The 20455-nt window shown below is 42.2% G+C and overlaps 1 protein-coding gene across 1 annotated transcript in view; it reads right to left on the bottom strand.

Annotated features, from left to right (window-relative positions):
* The window catches only part of LOC140737391 (BTB/POZ domain-containing protein 7-like), a 196443-nt gene that overhangs the window by 61002 nt on the left and 114986 nt on the right, over positions 1-20455 (bottom strand). The window contains 1 exon segment of the mRNA XM_073063872.1: positions 13682-13842. Within this exon segment, the coding sequence (XP_072919973.1) occupies positions 13682-13842 (161 nt within the window).

Genomic DNA, 20455 nt, shown 5'->3' on the forward strand with positions numbered 1-20455 from the left:
AGATGTGACAGGGGGTCAGTGTGACGTCAATAGATGTGACGGGGGATCAGTGTGACGTCAATAGATGTGTCGGGGGGGGGTCAGTGTGACGTCAATAGATGTGTCGGGGAGTCAGTGTGACGTCAATAGATGTGATGGGGGGGGTCAGTGTGACGTCAATAGATGTGTCGGGGAGTCAGTGTGACGTCAATAGATGTGTCGGGGAGTCAGTGTGATGTCAATAGATGTGTCGGGGAGTCAGTGTGACGTCAATAGATGTGACGGGGGGGTCAGTGTGACGTCAATAGATGTGTCGGGGAGTCAGTGTGACGTCAATAGATGTGTCGGGGAGTCAGTGTGACGTCAATAGATGTGATGGGGGGGGGTCAGTGTGACGTCAATAGATGTGTCGGGGAGTCAGTGTGATGTCAATAGATGTGACGGGGGGGTCAGTGTGACGTCAATAGATGTGACGGGGGGGGGGGGGTCAGTATAATGTCCAATGTGTCGGGGAGTCACTGTAATGTCAATAGATGTGTTGAGGCAATAGTACAATGTCCATTAAGTGTAAAGTCCGTAGATGAGATGAAGAGGCAGAATAACATCCATAGATGTGAAGTTGCTGTTTTGCTCCTTTTTTCTTTTTATATAATACAAAAGTGAGAAAACTATTTGCATCTGTATAGCATTTTTAAAACAGCAAAGATTTTAACATGCTTCAAACTGGGAAAAAGTTGTCAATTCATTAACTTGAAGCCCGATCATTTTTTTTTTACCATATGTACATCAAAACATACAGTGAAATGCATTGCTGGCATCAATAACCAACAGAACCCAAATGCGCTTGGGGGCAGCCTGCAAGCATCATCCTGCTGCTGGTGCCAACGTAACATGGCCACAACTCACTCATCCGCTAACCCGTACACCTCTGGAATGCGGGAGGACGCAGGACCACCCAGAGGAAATCCAATGTGATCCCTGGGAGAATGTACAAACTGCTCAGACTGGCATTGTTACACTTACAGCTAAGCTACCCTACATCCATCTAAAACATTTTAACACTAAAACATGTTGAGAACACATGGATAAACAATACATATCCGTAAGTATTAAACGATCTTGCTCGGCTTTGGTCTGATCAAACACATTACATCTGAAAAGACCATAAGAAAATGGAGCCGAATTAGGCCATTTGGCCCATCAAGTTTACTCCACTATTTCATCATGGCTGATCCATTTCCCCTCTCAGCCCCAATCTCCTGCCTTCTCTGTGTCCCTTCATGACCTGACCAATGAAGAATCTATCAACCTCTGTTTTAAATATACATAAAGACTTAGCCTCCACAGCTGCCTGTGGCAAAGACTTCCATCGATTCACCACTCTTTGGCTAAAGAAATCCCTCCTCATCACCGTTCCAAAGGTCGCCCCTCTATTCTGAAGCTATGTCCTCTGGTCTTTGACTCCCCCACCATGGGAAACATCCTCTTCACATCCACTTTATTGAGGCTTTTCAACATTCGATAGGTTTCAATTAGGTCACTCCTCATTCTATTAATTCCAGTGAGTATAGGCCCAGAGTCATCAAATGCTCTTCATATGACAAACTATTCAATCCTGGAAGCATTTTCATGAACCTCTTTTGAACCCTCTCCAGTGTCAGGACATCCTTTCTAAGGAGCCCAGAACTGCTCACAAGTCTCCAAGTGAGGCCTCACCAGTGCTTTATAAAGCCTCAACATTACATCCTTGCTTTTATATCATCTTGTTCAGCTTTGGTCTGGTCACACACACAGTGTTCATGATCTTATTCAGCTTTGGTCTGGTCAAACACACAGTGTACATGATCTTGTTCAGCTTTGGTCTGGTCAAACACAGTGTTCATGATCTTATTCAGCTTTGGTCTGGTCGAACACACAGTGTACATGATGTTGTTCAGCTTTGGTCTGGTCGAACACACAGTGTACATGATGTTGTTCAGCTTTGGTCTGGTCGAACACAGTGTATATGATTATGTTCAGCTTTGGTCTGGTCGAACACAGTGTATATGATTATGTTCAGCTTTGGTCTGGTCGAACACAGTGTATACAAGACACAAGGCCATTTGGACCATCAAGTCTGCTCCAATCATGGCTGATCCTTTTTCCCTTCCTCAGTCCCACTCCCGGGCCTTCTCCACATAACTTTTGATGCCATATCCAATCAAGAACCTATCAAGTTCTGCCTTAAATATACCAACAAATGGATAATAAATTTCACAAATTCACCCCCCTTTGGCTAAAAAATTTCTCCACATCTCTCTTTTAAACGGATGCCCCTCTATCCTGATGCTGTGTCCTCTTGTCCTAGACTCCCCCACCATGGGAAACATCCTTTCCATATCTGCTCTGTCTAGGCCTTTCAACATTCAAAAGGATTCAATGAGATTCCCCCACATTCTTCTGAATTCCAGCAAGTACAGAACTAGAGCCAACAAAAGTTCCTCGTATGATAACCCTTTCATTGCTGGAATCATCCTGGTGAATCTTCTCTGAACTTTCTCTAACGCCAGCACATCTTTTCTTAGATGGGGAGCCCAAAACTGTTCAAAATACTCAAGGTGAAGCCTCACCAGTGCCTCCTAAAGCCTCAGTATCACATCCCTGCTCATGTATTCTAGACCTCTTGAAATGATTGCTAACATAGCATTTGCCTTCCTCACCACTGACTCAACCTGCATGTTAACCTTTAGGGTGTTCTACACAAGGACTCCCAAGTCCCTCTGTGTCTCAGATTTTTGGATTTTCTACTTGTTTAGAAAATAGTCTGCACTTTTATTTCTACTATCAAAGTGCAAGACCATGCATTTTCCAACATGGTATTTCATTTGCCACTCTCTTGCCCATTTTTCTAATCTGTCTGTCCTTCTGCAGCCTGCCTCTTTCCTCAACATTACCTGCCCCAGCACCAATCTTTGTATCATCTGCAAACTTGGCAACAAAGCCATCTATTCCATCATCTAAATCATTTATATACAGCATAAAAAGAAGCGGTCTCAACACCGACCCCCGCAGAACATCACTAGTCACTGGCAGCCATCCAGAAAAGGATTCCTTTATTCCCCCTCGCTGCCTCCTACCAATCAGCCAATGCTCTAACCATGCAGTGACTTTCCTGTAATACCATGGACTCTTAACTTAGTAAGCAGCCTCATGTGTGGCACCTTGTCAAAAGCCTTCTGAAAGTCCAAATACACAACATCGACTGTATCCACTTTATCTAACCTGCTTGTAATCTCCTCAAAGAATTACACCAGGTTCGACAGGCAGGATTTTCCCTTAAGGAAACCATGCTGACTTTGCCCTATCTTGTCCTGTGTCACCAAGTACTCCATAACCTCATCCTTAACAACTGACTCCAATATCTTCCCAACCACTGAGGTCAGGCTAACTGGTCTATAATTTCCTTCCTGCTGCCTTCCTCCTTTCTTAAAGAGTGGAGTGACATTTGCAATTTTCCAGTCCTCTGGCACCATGCCAAAGTCAGATGATTTTTGAAAGATCATTACTAATGCTACCACAATCTCCACCGTTACCTCTTTCAGAACCCTAGGGTGCAGTTCATCTGGTCCGGGTGACTTGTGCACCCTTAGGTCTTTCAGCTTTTTTTGAGCACTTTCTCCCTTGTAACAGTAACTGCACTCACTTCTCTTCCCTCACACCCTTCAACATCAGGCACACTGCTAGTGTCTTCCACTGTGAAGACTGATGCAAAATACTCATTTAGTTCATCGGCCATCTCCTTGTACCCCATTATTATTTCTCTGGCCTCAATTTCTAGTGGTCCTATATCCACTCTCATCTCACTTTTATTTTTATAACATACTTGAAAAAGCTTTTACTATTCAACTTTGATATTATTTGCTAATGCTTTCAAATTTCATCTTTTCCCTCCTAATGATTCTTTTAGTTGCTCTCTGTAGGGTTTTAAAAGCTTCCTAATCCTCAGCCTTCTCAGTAATTGCATCTCCTTCCAATTCACTTTCCTCTCATACTACTCTAATTTCCTTTCTTCCAATGAAATACTGCTATGTCAGACTTTATCCCCATCAAATTTCAAGTTGAACTCAATCATATTGCGATCACTGTCTCCTAAGGGATCTTTTACCTTAAGCTCCCTAATCACCTCCAGTTCATTACATAACACCCAATCCAGTATAGCTAATCCCCTGGTAGGCTCAATAACCAACTGCTCTAAAAAGCCAATCCGTATGCATTCAACAACTTGACTCCCTTGAGATCCATTTCCAACCTGATTTGGCTACTTCCCTATAACTCTGATTGACTATCTCTGCACTCTCCTGTACAAGCTGAAGGTTATCCAGCTGCTGTTCCAGATCCCTAACACGGTCTTCAAGGAGCTGCAGCTGGATGCACTTCACGCAGATGCAGCTCCCTGGGTGTCTCTGGATCTCCCAGGACTCCAACATCTGGCATGAAGAACACACAACAGCCATTTATTACACTAGGTACACTGGGTATGTTCTTGTTCAGTTTGGCCTGCTCAAGGACACAGAGTATATGACCTTGCTCAGTATTGGTCTGGTCAAACACAGTTTGCTAGTGAAATTGGACTGCACTGCCATGATGGCTTAATTTAGTCACTGATGGGAGAGAGCTAGTGTTCCTCTCATGCCTAAAGCATTTACTGCACAGTGAAAGCAAACATTACTGCATTAAATTAACATTGTTGTCTATAAACACAGGATTATACCAGTTCCGGAGGAACAATGCTCCTGTTTCATAATATATTAGGCTGTGCAGTCTGAGACATACTCCCTCTCTGCTATGTCCCACAAATGCTTCAGATTTTTCTGGGAATGTTGAATTGTCTGGACATTGCAATTATGACATTGCTGACAGGGAGAGTGCTGGCAAAATTCTGGCCCATTATGGATAGGAAAGGAAAAATATACTCAGATGGTGGGGAGGGGTTGCGATCTATATGAACTTGTTTCCAGAGAGCAGACAGGCTACAGAATATCTGAAGATGTGCTCATTTGGAATTTATGCTGCATTAATACTGAAATATGAATTGCATCCCATGTTTATGCTAATCAATTCAATTCCCCAACCCTGTGGAACAGGAATAAACCAAAAAAAAGGGATGTAAAGAAAGATGAAGTAGCAGCTGGTGGCATAGTGGCATCAGCACTGGACTTTGAGGCAAATGGTCCAAAGTTCAAATCCAACCTGCTCCTCGCACGCTTTCCATCTGTGCTGGGTTGAGCGTTGAACTAGCAACATATATATAAAAAAACTACAAGAAATGCTAAAGAAACGGCAAGGTTGCCACTGAATGCGCCACAAGGTGCAGAGATCATCCACAATTAGTAACCCGTTCCTGCCTTCTCCCCATATCCCTTGACTCCGCTATCTTTAAGGGCTCTATCTAACTCTTTCTTGAAAGCATCCAGAGAATTGGCCTCCACTGCCTTCTGAGGCAGAGCATTCCATAGATCCACAACTCTCTGGGTGAAAAAGTTTTTCCTGAACTCTGTTCTAAATGGCCTACCCCTTATTCTTAAACTGTGGCCTCTGGTTCTGGACTTCCCCCAACATTGGGAACATGTTTCCTGCCTCTAGCGTGTCCAATCCCTTAATAATCTTATATGTTTCATTCCTTCTAAATTCCAGTGTATACAAACCCAGTCACTCCAGTCTTTCAAATATGACAGTCTCGCCATCCCGGGAATCAACCTCGTGAACCTACACTGCACTCCCTCAATAGCAAGAATGTCCTTCCTCAAATTTGGAGACCAAAACTGAACACAATACTCCAAGTGTGGTCTTACCAGGGCCCTGTACAACTGCAGAAGGACCTCTTTGCTCCTATACTCAACTCCCCTTGTTATGAAGGCCAACATGCCATTAGCTTTCTTCATTGCCTGCTGTACTTGCATGCTTACTTTCAGTGACTGATGTACAAGGACACCTAGATCTTGTTGTACTTCCCCTTTTCCTAACTTGACACCATTCAGATAGTAATCTGAAGCCAGTATGATTACAAATATCTCTGATGCATTCCTAGTTGTTTTATTTTAACATTGTCATGTGAAATCCCCTCCAGTAAAATGCGTAATTAGCAGGGAAGAAGTTGATATACAGCCAAGTTTTTCAGATAGAACTAATTTGGAGACATGTTCTTTTCTCTGGTAAGGGAACGTTTTGAAAACAGATACCTATATTATCTGCATGGAGCCACAGGAGATGGGCAAGGCCTTAATGAATACTTTGTCTGCATTGTAAGGACCTGGACGCCAGTGAGTTCAGAAAAGAGAACGGTGATATCCTGAAGCATACTGGCATTATGAAGGCGATATCGGCAACCTTGAAGAGCACAGAATAGAAGGACATCCCCCTAAAACAGAGCTGAGGAGGAATTCCTTTATCTAGAGAGTGGTGTACCTGTGGAATTCACTGGCATGGACGGCTATGGAAGCCGAGTCATTGGGTATATCTAAAGCGGAGATTGATTGACTCTAGATAAGTAACAATGTCTAAGGTTATGGGGAGAAGGCAGGAGAATGGGGTATAAATCAGTCATGATGGAATGGCAGGACCATATTCGATGCGCCAAATGGCCCAATTCTACTCCTATGTCTTATGAATAAATCTCTGAGGTCTAACCAGGTTATTTTAAGACATAAAGGATTCTTGAAATCCAGAGTAAAACACACAAAATGCTAGAGGAACTCAGCAGGTCAGGCAGCATCCATGGAAAGGAATAACCAGTTTCAGGCCATGATCCTTCAGCATCCTGGGACATTGTGGGAAGTAAAGGAGGATATTGCTGAAGCCCTGAGAAAGATTTTTTGTATTTTCCTTTGCCAATGGCAAAGTACCAAAGACTGAGAGGAGGCTGATGTTTAAGGAGGACTGCAAGGACAAACCAGGGAATTAGTGCTCTGAATTTTAAAAATTTTTTAGCAATACATCAGAGTAACAGCACCTTCTGGCCCAACCAATTACACTCATGTGACCAATTAAGTTACTAACCTTTGGAACGTGGGAGGAAACTGTGAGCACCCAGAGGACACAGAAGTGGTCACGGAGAGAACGTATAAACTCCTTCCAGACAGCAGCAGAACTGAACCTGCATCACTTGTGCTGTAATGGCATTACGCTAACTGTACATGGTACCATACCACCCACAGGAAAGGACTCTGTGGGCAGGCCATATTTACTTTTGGAAAGGTAAAGAGTTATTAGGGAAAATCAGAATGACTTTGTGGGAGATTATGTCTTACTTAAGTTTTTATTTTCAGAATGTGACTGATGAGGACATTGCCCACAGGATGTTAGCAACACCTTTGTCAAGCTTCTGTGGGCAAGCTCATCCGTTAAGGATCGAGGACATGGGATTCAGGGTGATACTGCAAAATGGAATCAAAGTTGACTTGCTGTTAGGAGGAAAAGGGGGTCTACAACGATGGTCTGCCGGTGACTAGTGGTGTTCCGCAGGGGTCGCTGTTGGGACCGCTGCTTTTCACATTATATGTCAATGGATTTGGATTATGGAATTGATGACTTTGAGGCCAATTCTGGATGGGCAGATAGTGTTGAGGAAATAGGAAGTTATTTCGTAAAAGGACTTACTGTAAATTAAAAGAATGGGCAAAGAAGTGGCGGATGAAATACAGTATAAGGGAGTGCACAGTCATGCACTTTAGTGGAAGGAATAAAGGTGTACACTATTTTCTGAACAGGGAGAAAATTCAAAAATCAGAGGTGCAAAGGGACTTGGGAGTCCTCATGCAAAATTCCCTAAAGGTTAACTTGCAGGTTGAATTGGCGGTATCCTCCTGACTATCAACACTGGTGCACCTCGGGGTGTGTGCTTAGTCCACTGCTCTACTCTCTGCTATATACACATGACTGTGTGGCTAGGCATAGCTTAAATACCAACTATAAATTTGGGGATGATACAACCATTGTTGGTAGAATCTCGGGGGTGACGAGAGGGCCTACAGGAGTAAGATATGCCAACTAGTAGAGTGGAGCTGCAGCAATAACCTGGTACTCAACATCAGTAAGACGAAAGAGCTGACTGTGGACTTCAGGAAGGGTAAGATGAAGGAACACATACCAATCCTCATAGAGGGATCAGAAGTGAAGAGAGTGAGCAGTTTCAAATTCCTGGGTGTCAAAATCTCAGAGGATCTAACCTGGTCCCAACATACTGATGTAGTTACAAAGAAGGCAGGACAGCATCTATACTTTATTAGGGGTTTGAAGAGATTTGGCACATCAACAAGTACACTCAAAAACTTCTATAGATGTACCGTGGAGAGCATTCTGACAGGCTGAATCATTGTCTGGAATGGAGGGGCTACTGCACAGGACCGAAAGCAGCTGCAGAAGGTTGTAAATCTAGTCAGCTCCATCTTGGGTACTGGCCTACAAAGTACCCAGGACATCTTCAAGGAGCGGTGTCTCAGAAAGGCAGCGTTCATTATTAAGGACCTCCAGCACCCAGGGCATGCCCTTTTCTCAATGTTACCATCAGGTAGGAGATACAGAAGCCTGAAGGCAAACACTCAGCGATTCAGGAACAGCTTCTTCCTCTCTGCCATCGAATTCCTAAATGGACATTGAATCTTTGGACACTACCTCACTTTTTTTAAAATATACAGAATTTCTGTTTTTGTACATTTAAAAAAATCTTTTCAATATCCGTAACTGATTTACTGTTTGTTATTATTATTTTTTTCTCTCTGCTAAATTATGTACTGCATTGAACTACTGCTGCTAAGTTAACAAATTTCACATCACATGCTGGTGATAATAAACATGATTCTGGTTCTGATTCTGAAGGAAGGCAAATGCAACGTTAGCATCATTTCGAGAGGACAGAATATAAAAGCAAGAATGTAATGCTGAGGCTGCATAAGGCATTGGTCAGTCTGCACTTGGGAGTATTGTGAATAGTTTTGGCTCAATTAGCTCAGAAAAGATGTACTGATGATATTCACAAGAATGATTTCAAGAAATGTAAGAGAAGCGTTGATAACTTTGGGCCTGTACTTACTGTTGTTTAGAAGAATGAAGCCTATTAAATATTGAAAGGCCTAGATGGAGTGGACGTGAAGAGGATGCTTCCTATAGCGGGGGGGGGGGGGGGGGAGGGGGGGGGGGGGAGTCTGGGACCAGAAGGACATCCCTTCAGAACAGAGATGAGGAGGAACTCCTTGAGCCAGATGTAGTGAATCTGTGAAATTCATTGCCACAGACAGCAGTTGAGGCCAAGTCATTTGGTATATTTTAAAGCAGAAGTTGACAGACTTATACTTAGTAAGGGCATCAAAGGTAATGGGGAGTAGGCAGGAGAATGAGGTTGAGGGTGATAATATATCAGCCGTGATAGAATGATGGAACAGATTCAATGGGTTGAATGGCCTTATTATGTATTATGGTCACCTCATACTTCACCCTCTCAATTTCCTGTTGACTGCAATGCCAGTAAGGGTAACAGGGATGAAGTTTACAACTTGGCTGGGGTAGGATTAATGAAATCTGACGGTGGCCATCACCTGTGAAAAGATTAGGGATGTTCATGCTCGTACTATCTCTCCTGCAACCTAATTCCTTGACCTGGGAATCAGCAACATGTCTCACCCTGTTAATCTGCAAAGCCACACATCACAGTGGTGATCTTCTGAGGCAGAGTAGGGTTAAGTTCAGAAATGTCCATGTACTTTTCTTCACCACCTTGCATAAATCAAGCCCACCAGTACAATACTGCAAATGATCAAGCCTGATGCAACCATTGTACTTTTTCTGTAGAGTTATAAAGAAGAACAGCACAAAAAAAGGCCCTTTGGCTCAAACTGTCTGTGCTAAACTGTTTAAACTGCCTACTCCCATCGACCTGCACCAGGACCATACCCCTCCATATTCCTACCATCCACATACCTATCCAAACTTAAATGTTGAAATTGAGCGTGCATGCACCACTTGTGCTGGCAAGTTATTCCACACTCTCACATCCCTCGTGTTCCCCTTAAATTTTTCACCTTTCACCCTTAACTCATGACTTCTGATTGTACTCCTACCCAAAATCAGCAGAAAAATCCTGCTTGCATTTACTCTATTCTATACCCCTCATAATTTTGTTTACCCCTTGGTCTCCTATGCTCTAGGGCAGGGGTTGCCAACCTGGGGTCCAAAGACCCCTCGTTAATGGTTAGGATCCATGGCATAAAAAGGGTTGGGTACTCTGCTCTAGGTAATGAAGTACTATGATTAGCAACATAAAAGGCACAAACTCTCCTTTCTAGACCAACAACAAACACAAGAGGTTCTGAATCCAGAGCAAAATGCCGGAGGAACTCAGCAGGAATCTATGGAAGGGAATGAATAATCAAGTTTTCGGCTGAAACCCTTCATTAGGACTGGAAAGGAAGGGGGAAGAAGCCAGAGTAAGTGGGGAAGTTCTTCTTTACCTCCCCCACCACCTTATTCTCATTTCCTTTCCAGTCCAATGAAGGGACTTGAACCAAAACATTAGCTATTTATCCCTTAGAGCATATATGTCAAACTCAAGGCTCACGGGCCAAATCCGGCCCGCGGTGGAATTATCTTTGGCCCGCGAGATAATATCTAATTACTATTAAAGCTGGCCCCAGTAATCGAAGCGCCTATGGCGTATGATATGGCTAATGCTGAGTTTATTCAGGTACCAGGTTTTCAGGGTTTTTAGTCTTTATTCGGCAGCCTTGCTCGGTAGTCTTCTTCATAAGAAACGGAATTTGTAAAGTGAAACACTTTGTAGTTATAGCAGAGACTGAGACACATGAGAGCAGGCTGAAAAAACAGAGGCAACGAAAGCTGCGTTCGCACGCGTCCAACTGATCCGGCCCGCATGAAGCTGCATTTTGCTCAAACCGGCCCGTGACCTAAAATGAGTTTGACACCCCTGCCTTAGAGAGATACCTACTGAGTTCATCCAGCATTTTGTGTGTGTTGCTTGGACCAGTTATCAGTTTAGACTCCAGAGTTATCCACAGACCTCTTCTACAGTGCCAGATGACATCAGCAAATGTGGCTAAAAGCATGTTTCTGAAAGATCCTGGTCAAAGTCTTCAATGATTTAGACAACTGCTGTTTATTCAAACACATGATCAGTGAATCAGGAGTCAGTTCAACAATAATTAAAACAAAAGGACAAACCAACTTGTAATTAATAGAGCTGAAGAGAATATACCAATGGTTACTCCACACCCTAAAAAAGCTAGCTATATACAGAATAGATCTGAGAATATAGAGCAGCACAGTAGCATATAGGGTGGTGGTTAGCATAAATCTATTGCAGTGCCCAGCGACTTCGGTTCAATTTTCAGCATTGATTGTAAGGAGTTTGTACATTCTCCCTATGATAGCATGGGTTTCTTCTGGGTGCTCTAATTTCTTTCCATATTCCAAAGACATATGAGTGAGTAGATTCATTTGTTACATGCATGTAAGTGGGCAGCATGGGTTGTTGGGCCAGAATAAGACCATAAGATATTGGAGCAGAATTAGACCATTTGGCCCATCAAGTCTTTGTCATTTCATCATGGCTGATCCATTTCCCTCTTAGTCCCAATCTCCTGCCTCCTCCTCGTATCCCTTCATGCCTGACTAATCAAGAAACTATCAACCTCTGCCTTAAATGCACCCAGTGACTTGGCCTCCACTGCCACCCGTGGCAACGAATTCCACAGATTCACCACTCTGATAAATTCTTCCTCATTTCCGTTCCAAAAATTCCTCCCTGTACTGTGAGGCTGTGTACTCAGGTCCTAGACTCCCCCACCATAGGAAACATCCTCCCCACCAAATGGCCAGTTACCTGCATTGCTAGAACACTGGAAAAGATTATCAGAGATGAAAGACTTAAGGTATGTGGAGTGGAGGGAGAAGAGTTGCTTATTCGCATTAAAACAGAGGAGGCCAGGCAAAATTGGAGTTGGTGGACAAGTTCAAAGTCAAATAACCAAATAAATAGTAAACCCAGTGGCAGGGTGGAGATACATCTCTTCCAGAGGAGGTGTAAGGCACTTCTTTCCTCCACTAGACTGCAGGTCACCATTGAGCAAGGTGTAGCACCTGCATAGCCCCCCACCCACCCAGATTAGGGTCACATGAAGCCATGGGTGCAGGCAGTAGATGGTCATATGAGCAGCCGGTGCATATCGCAAGTCCCGGTTATGTGACCACCGATGTCAGGGAGACAATCTCTTTAGAGTATTGATAATGGCTGTGAGTCACCCATCTTGTAAAGACACTGCCCAGAAGAAGGCAAAGGCAAAACACTTCTGTAGAAAAATTTGCCAAGGACAATCCTGGTCACAGAATGACCATGATCGCTTTAGTCATATGACATGGCATATAATAATGATGACAAAATAGATAAAATTATTTCCATCTAGGCAGGGTTCAGTTACCATTTACTGTGCATTAAGTGGGGGGGAAAGGACATCACAACCAGAGTGTGAGTCAGAGTCATAGAGCACATCAGCACAGGAGCAGCTCAGTCAGGCCCAGCTAGTCCATGTCAGCCTAGTTCCAGCTACCTGCCCCTGGAATTCCCTTTCACCTTGTCTGGAAGAGCAAATCACGTCCTCGTTTAACCCTCCTAGTTTCTCCCTTAAGTGTTCCTTTATATTTCTTAGACTCCTCAAACACCACATTTGATCCTAACTGCTTATAAGTGATATGAGGCTATTTCTTTTTCCTTACCAGGGTGGCTTAGAGCAAGGAATGAGCCAATGTTTGCCATGGCTGGGGCGGACTCGGTCCAGCAGAACCAAGTCAAGGCTCGGGCCCGAGCGAGGAAAGACCAGCGGTCTGATCGAGTTAAGCACCGGGCTGAATTATGATCACAAGATCCAAGGTGGGGCGGCACTGTAGCATCATGGTTAGCACAATGCTTCACGGTACAGGTTCAATTCCTGTCATTGCCTGTAAGTAGTTTACACATCCTCCCCGGGACCACGTGGGTTTCCTCTTGGTGCTCTGGTTTCTTCCTACAGTCCAAAGACGTACTGGTTGGTAGGTTAATTGGTCATTGTAAATTGTCCAATGATTAGGCTACGATTAAATTAGGGGTTGTTGGGTGATGTGGCTCGAAGGGCCAGAAGGGCCTATTCTGTTTTGCATCTCAATTAATTAATTAATGAATCAATGAATAAACTAATCAATAAATACAGCAATACATACACAGATACAAACATATATAAAATTAATTGGAAAGGCCAGGTATGAGCTGAATTAAGCTGGTGGGCCCGGGTCCAAGAGTGTATCAAAGTGTCAGGGCCTGGATCTGAGAACAAAGTATGACGCATAGTTTGGATGATTTAAGTGCCGGGCCGGGCCAGATTGGAAAGGTAAGTAAGTCAGGCTGGAGACGAGGACAGGCTCCGTGAGGTTTACTCATCTCTGCGCTGAACTGAGGCTGCAGCCTGCAGGTAAGGGCTCCTGAATCGGCTGCTGGCTTTGAGTCTGTTGACTTACTTTTCTGAACTTCATTTCTGAATGCTATTTTCTCACTTTGATTGTTTGCAGGATTTTTTTTTTTATGGCTGCCTGTAAGCGGATGACTCGCAAAACTCTATATGGTATGCATACTTTGATAATAAACGTACTTTTAACTTTAAATTGTGGTCTAGTTAAAGTCACTTACGGCATCAGACAGGGCCTCGCTCTTCGCTGGAAGGACATGAGCAATGCGAACGTGTGGCACCAGGTCGCAGACAATCTCGCGGAGCTGTGCAGAGTCCAAATCACGTTTCTTCACTCCACGTTTGTTAACACTGTGTGCCGTCCCATTCAACAAATTGGGCTCTGGGTAAATAAGAAAACCCAACTTTAGTTACATAACAGTTTTGCTATTTCTCCAACTGAGGTGATTTTCTGACCAAGACACCAATTGAAACAAAGCAGAACCACACATACTATATTCTTTTCTTCCCTCCGCCTCACATTTGACATCCTTTTACAACGCAGCTACCTGGATTAGAGAGCATGGCTTATAAGAAGAAGTTGAGTGAGCTAGGGCTTTATCTTTGGATGAGAGGTGACTTGATTGTTACGTACAAGATGGCAAGAGGGATGGGCAGAGTAGATACCCAGAGACTTTTTTCCCCACAGCAGAAATGGCAAACACAAAGGGGCAGCTTGTATGTGTTGCTTTGGATTTCCAGCATCTGCAGACTGTGTGTTTATAATTGTACGTTGTTTAGAGGCAAGGATTGGGGGGTGGTGGGGATGTCAGAGGTAGGTGTTCTTTTTTTACACACAGGAAGAGGTGGATGTGTGAAATGCCCTGGGATGGTGGTGATGGCAGATGCATTATGGACATTTATAAAACTCTCAGATAGGCACACGGATGATAGAAAAATGGAGTGCTATGCAGGAGGCAAGGGTCAGATTGATCCTGAAACAGGTTAAAAGGCTAGCACAAAATAATGTGCTGTTCTGTGTTTCACTGACACTGGAGTGACAAAGTGATATCACTTAATTGCAACGGTGATAAAGAGAACATTTCCTGTACAAGCTCAGGAGTCAAGGTTGCTTAATGTCACCTTCAGCACACAAGTGTAAAGGAGAACAAAATAATTGTTCTGGATCTGCTGCAGCACAAAAAATATCCAATAAGATAAAGAACACAATAATAAAAAAACACAACAAATATAAACGGACTATATAATTTATATACATAGCTTAATTGTATGTCCATAAGGTAATGCTAGGTACAGGAATATATGCACATAAAGTGACTGACAGGAAACATTAAGTAGCGGTGATTGGGGGTGTGGAGGGGTGGGTTAGTGGGTGGACGTGTTGATCAGCCTTACTGCTTGGGTAAACTAACTGTTTTGACTCTGGTGGTCCTGGTGTGCAAGCTATGTAGCATCCTCTCCGATGGGAGTGGGGCAAACAGTGCATGAGCAGATGGGTGGGATCCTTCATGATGTTGCTGGCCTTGTTCCAACATCTTTCTATACATATGTTCTGGATGATGGATAGTCCCAAGTTCCAAGCATTTGAAGTTTTAATGGGATTTTGGAGTGGGGGCAGAATGGAAAGATAGGTGGTGGAGGAAATGTAGAACGTAAACAATTTAGCAGTGAGAGGAAGGCTAGATAAGAGTGAGCATGTGGATTAACATAACAGTACACTGCAGTTGTACTGGGATTTAACAGTTACCAAACGGGCTTTCAAATTTGTTGTACTAATTATTTAAAAATGTAATTTTAAGTAGTTTACGGTGTAGTGGCCTCTCTTTTATATGCACCATTAACAATCTTGCTATGGGATAAGCTTCACAATGAGGAAGTCGATGGTCCACTGAGGAATCAGAATCAGGTTTAACACTATCGGCATACGTTGTGAAATGTGTTAACACTGCAGCAGTACAATGCAATACACGATAATAGAGAGGAAAAGAAAACAGTAATTTTTCTATATATACAGGCAGTCCCTGGGTTATGAATGAGATCCATTCCTAAGTCTGTCTTTAAGTCACATTTGTAGGTAAGTCGGAACAAGTACATTTTTTTCCAAAATAAGCCAGTCTCGTCTACTTTAAATATTTGGTCTGGCAAACAATCTCCCTCCTCAATAATTTCTTCCAACATTTCAGGAAAATCACTCGCAGCACTTATATCGGCACTCGCTGCTTCACCCTGCACTTTCATTTTATGTAAATCTGCCCTCAATTTGAAACGATTGAACTAACCCCAACTCGCAACAAATTCTTCATCACATTCACCTTCACTTGCTGCTTCACCTTGCACTTTCATATTATGTAAATTTGCCCTCAATTTGAAACGATTGAACTAACCCCAACTCGCAACAAATTCTTCATCACATTCACCTTCACTTGCTGCTTCACCCTGCACTTTCATTTTATGTAAATCTGCCCTCAATTTGAAACGATTGAACTAACCCCAACTCGCAACAAATTCTTCATCACATTCACCTTCACTTGCTGCTTCACCTTGCACTTTCATATTATGTAAATTTGCCCTCAATTTGAAACGATTGAACTAACCCCAACTCGCAACAAATTCTTCATCACATTCACCTTCACTTGCTGCACATGCAGCTTTTAAATCATTGAAAAAAGGCTTTGAGCCTATTCTTCCACTAAAATAAGGCTAAAAGGCATATTATGCTGATTTTGATCGTCTAACCAAATTATCAATAGCCTTTCCATTTCAATAATTAAACCACTGCGTTGCTTAGTAATAATTGTAGCTTTCATTGGGGCAGGGTCTTTCACACACTCCATTATTCTCACTTTATCATTTAAAATTGTTCCTATCATTGACGGACTATAGCCTAACACTTTTCCAATGACTGATGGCATCTCACCACTTTCTGATCACTTTATTTTCAATCGTGATTGTTTTCTTTTTTTTGATGCAACACCAGCACTTGCATCGGATTTACGCTTCTGAAGCCCTGCAATGTTTTCACGAGTGTCACAAAGTAGTGCTTCCGTTCATTATTACGAACCATTGTATTTAACTCAAATTTGTAATATAATAGGCTTTATGGCAGTCCATTTGTAAGTACGAGTTGTCCGTAAGTCCGACATTCTTAACCGGGGGGGGGGGGGGAGGGAGTGAGTGAGTGTATTTTTTTGCGCTGCTTACTTACTTTATTTATATATACTGCTTATTAATCTTTTAAAATAAATTATCAGTGTGCCAAAAAAATTGGAAATCACAGAGAGAGACAGACAGAGTAAGTCCCCGGGTTAAGAACGTCCAACTTACGGACAACTCGTACTTACAAATGGACTGCCATAAAGCCTATTATATTAAAAATTTGAGTTAAATAAAAATGGTTCATGGGTTCAGTGTCCATTCAGAAATCAGATGGGAGAGAGGAAGAGGCTGTTCCTGAATCATTGAGTGTGTGCCTTCAGCTTCAGTACCTCCTTCCTGATGGTAGCAATGAGAAGAGGGAATGTCCTGGGTGATGAGGTCCTTGATAATGAACACCACCTTCCTGAGGCATCACTCCTTGAACATGACCTGGATACTACAGAGGCTAATGCCCAAAATGGAGATGGTTAGTTTTACAAAATCTAAATGCAGAGGGTCTATACCTCAACCAACCTAATACTCTCTCAACTGTAAGTATGGCATCATAGAATTAAGACACTAATGAAGAGGAACAATTTCAAAAGGCCAAACCCTGTTCCCCTACTGGATCTCTAAAGAGTATTGATAAAGGCTGGGATTACTCGTCCTGCAAAGACACTGCTCAGAAGAAGGCAATGGCAAATCATTTTTGTAGACAAATTTGCCAGGAATAATCATGGTCATGGGACTACGATCACCTACGTCATATGACATGGCACATAATAAGGTATCAGAATGAGGTTTATTATCACTGGCAAATGGCATGAAACTTGAATGACATTAAATACAAGCAGCTCCTGTCAGCAAGTTTGAAGGGGAAGAAAAGTCCAAAATAGATGGTTTCAGTTATAAGTCCCCAATTGAATGTCAATACCTCTGCACATTTCTTTGGTAGGTTCTTTTCCATTTGGTTATATGAATCCAGAGGAGTTCAATGATGTATTACCTCAAACCACAACCCCATCAACTTTCTCAACCCACCATTAAAAAATACTATTACAAAAGAGGGCAGCCATTCAATCAACCCGAGATGCAAGATTGTAAATCTTTGTTTTGTCTCTCAGCATGATTTCGGTTCTGTCATGTTACAATTCTCTCAATATTTTGATAACTTTGTAAAAGGCAGGACTTCCCGGCATTTGATTTTGCTTTTTGGAAATGAGACCCTGAACTGTTTTGCTCTGCTTTTACAACTTAATGACTGGAAACTCAGAGAGAGTCCTAATGAAGGGTCCCAGGCCAGAACATCGACTGTTTATTCCTCTCTAGATGCCTGACTTGCCACATTCCTCCAGCATTTATTTCCAGTATCTGCAGCATGTTTAAAAATGGGGTAGGTCCTGTAAATCAGATGTAAAACTCAGCAGTCAGGCAGCATCTACCCGATCTGCTGAGTACTTCCACCATATATTTTATGAATACTTAAAGCAATGTGCCTTCAAATTGAACAGTACAGCACAGGAGCAGGCCTTTCAGCCCATGAAACACAGTAGATTCTGGTGAATTGGGACACATCGGGATCAGTACATTTTGCCTAATTAAGTGATTGTCCCAATTAGCTGAAGTTTCATGGAAATACTTAAAAGTTATAAAGAGACAAACTACCACTTAACTGGGTAACAAATTATGTATTTAAATGAAATACAAAATAAATTAGAACACAATTAATACTACTGCAGTACTATAAAACTGCCTCATCCTTCTGATTGACTATAAATGCCGCTCCCATGTTCTCTTGACTGTAAATGAACAAAATCAGACTACCTTTGGACTGCCTTCATAAAATGCCATCGATTGCATCCTCCAAATCTTCATTTTCATTTTAACATTCAAGATAAAAACTGATAAAATCAGAGTTTTGCAATAAAGTCTGAGACATGCATCATGGTGGACGGACAAAAATGACATTGTCAAATTCAAAGGACAAACTCAAGGCGCATGATCAGATATAGCAATAGCGTCATATTCACAGTTTTTAACATTAGGCAAAAGGCGGGGATCAATTATAATATAATCAATCCTTGAATATTTTTTGTAGACATGTGAAAAGAAGGAATATTCTCTATTATCAGGGTGTAAATGTCTCCATAATTCGATCAAAAAGGAGTTGATAACTGATGCAGAGCAGTTTGGAAGTCTCTGATTAGTTGAACTCTTATCAATCATAGGATTTAAACAACAGTTGAAATCCCCACCCATTATTAACATATTTAAATCTGGCAATAAAGCAAATCCTTTTTTTAAAAAAAGGATCATCTAAATTGGGACCATACAAATTAACTAAAACAACCTTTCTATTACAAATCACTCCTTTAACAATTAAAAATCTACCATTAGAGTCTGATTCAATATCCTCTTGAGTAAATATGTTAGATTTAATAAAGATAGATACACCCTTAGTTTTACTTTGTGAAGTAGCATGGAACTGCAGGCCATTCTACCATCTAAAAAACCGATTTTGATCTCCTGCTTTGATATGTGTCTCCTGAGCAAAAATTATATCAGGTTGGAATCAATTAATAATTTTAAAAGTCTTTTTTCATTTGATAGAATGATTCCAACCACGTATATTCCAACTTATACCTTCAAATTTTTTCGTAGTTCTTAACTTGAGGTAGTGAAGTTTTATTTTCATGCCCAGCCGTTTCTGGCATCTGCAAGCCTGACTGCTTGAAACAACAGTGAGCAAAACAGTTCTGAATTGTCTTACTGCTTATTTCTCACCAACTAGCAGTGAAAATATCACTGCTTTTTGAATACAAACATACAAAACTGACACTATTTAAAAACTGTCCTTTCTAAGTATGGTGCAAGTCTATTGGTCACACAAGCACACACATCTGAAGCTAGCTAATAATTGTTTGGCAACAGTCTCCTGCCCCAATTAGCAGCATAGCGTCCAAATAAATGAAGGAATTTCTGGCTACTTTCCCGATTAGTTTTTGGTCTTTAAGAGTTGGCCGAAATAAGCGGCTGCCCTATTAACTGATGGCCCAACCCACTGTCTGCATATGATGCACATCCCTCATGTTCATTTCTGTGTCTAAACGAATATCAATCATTCATAGCATCAGCCATTGGTTCAGTGGGCAGCATTCTTACTGGATCCACATAACCAAATGAACAGGAACTATCAAAGAATTGTGCAGAGGTATTAACATTGAATCCTCCTAGAGGACCTCCTTGTCACTGGGTTTGGAGGCTTATGTGCCTCAATGACCCAGAGAGCTATGTTGGCTTTATGCTTTGGCTCTTGGTAAGATTACCTGTCAAAGAGGTCAAAGAGTACAGGCCAGACTAAGAGTGGTCCACTGGTTGTCCAGGTTCAGGCAGTTCAGTTCAGAGCTAACAACCCTGACTGGTAAAACAAAATTGTTACTGAAACAGCAGTGAAGAATCCTTCTACATCTGAGTGCGACAGTTTTCCTGAGTCTCCATCCTGGACTTGTGTGACTGACAGTAGTGAATACAGAGAGGAAACTACTGACATGATGAAGGAAGCCCTGAACACCACCAGATGCTGCCCTATACACCAGTGGTGTAACAGGCATTAAGTATTAATACTGAATGTGGGACTTGGAACAGTTAGACTTCTCTTTTCTTTTGACTTGCTCACAGAAGCTGTGTACATTTAATGAAGCACAAAATGCTGGAGGAATGAAAAAGAGTACAGTCAACATTTCTGGCTGACCCTCCAGCACAACTGAAGAAAAAAATGAGGAGTAGAGTTAAAAGGTGGATGGAGGGAAAGGAGAAACCCCAGCTGATAGGTGAAACCAGGAGGGAGAGGGGTGAAATAA

Source organism: Hemitrygon akajei, chromosome 12 (assembly GCF_048418815.1).
Source record: "Hemitrygon akajei chromosome 12, sHemAka1.3, whole genome shotgun sequence".
Taxonomy (NCBI): Eukaryota; Metazoa; Chordata; class Chondrichthyes; order Myliobatiformes; family Dasyatidae; genus Hemitrygon; species Hemitrygon akajei.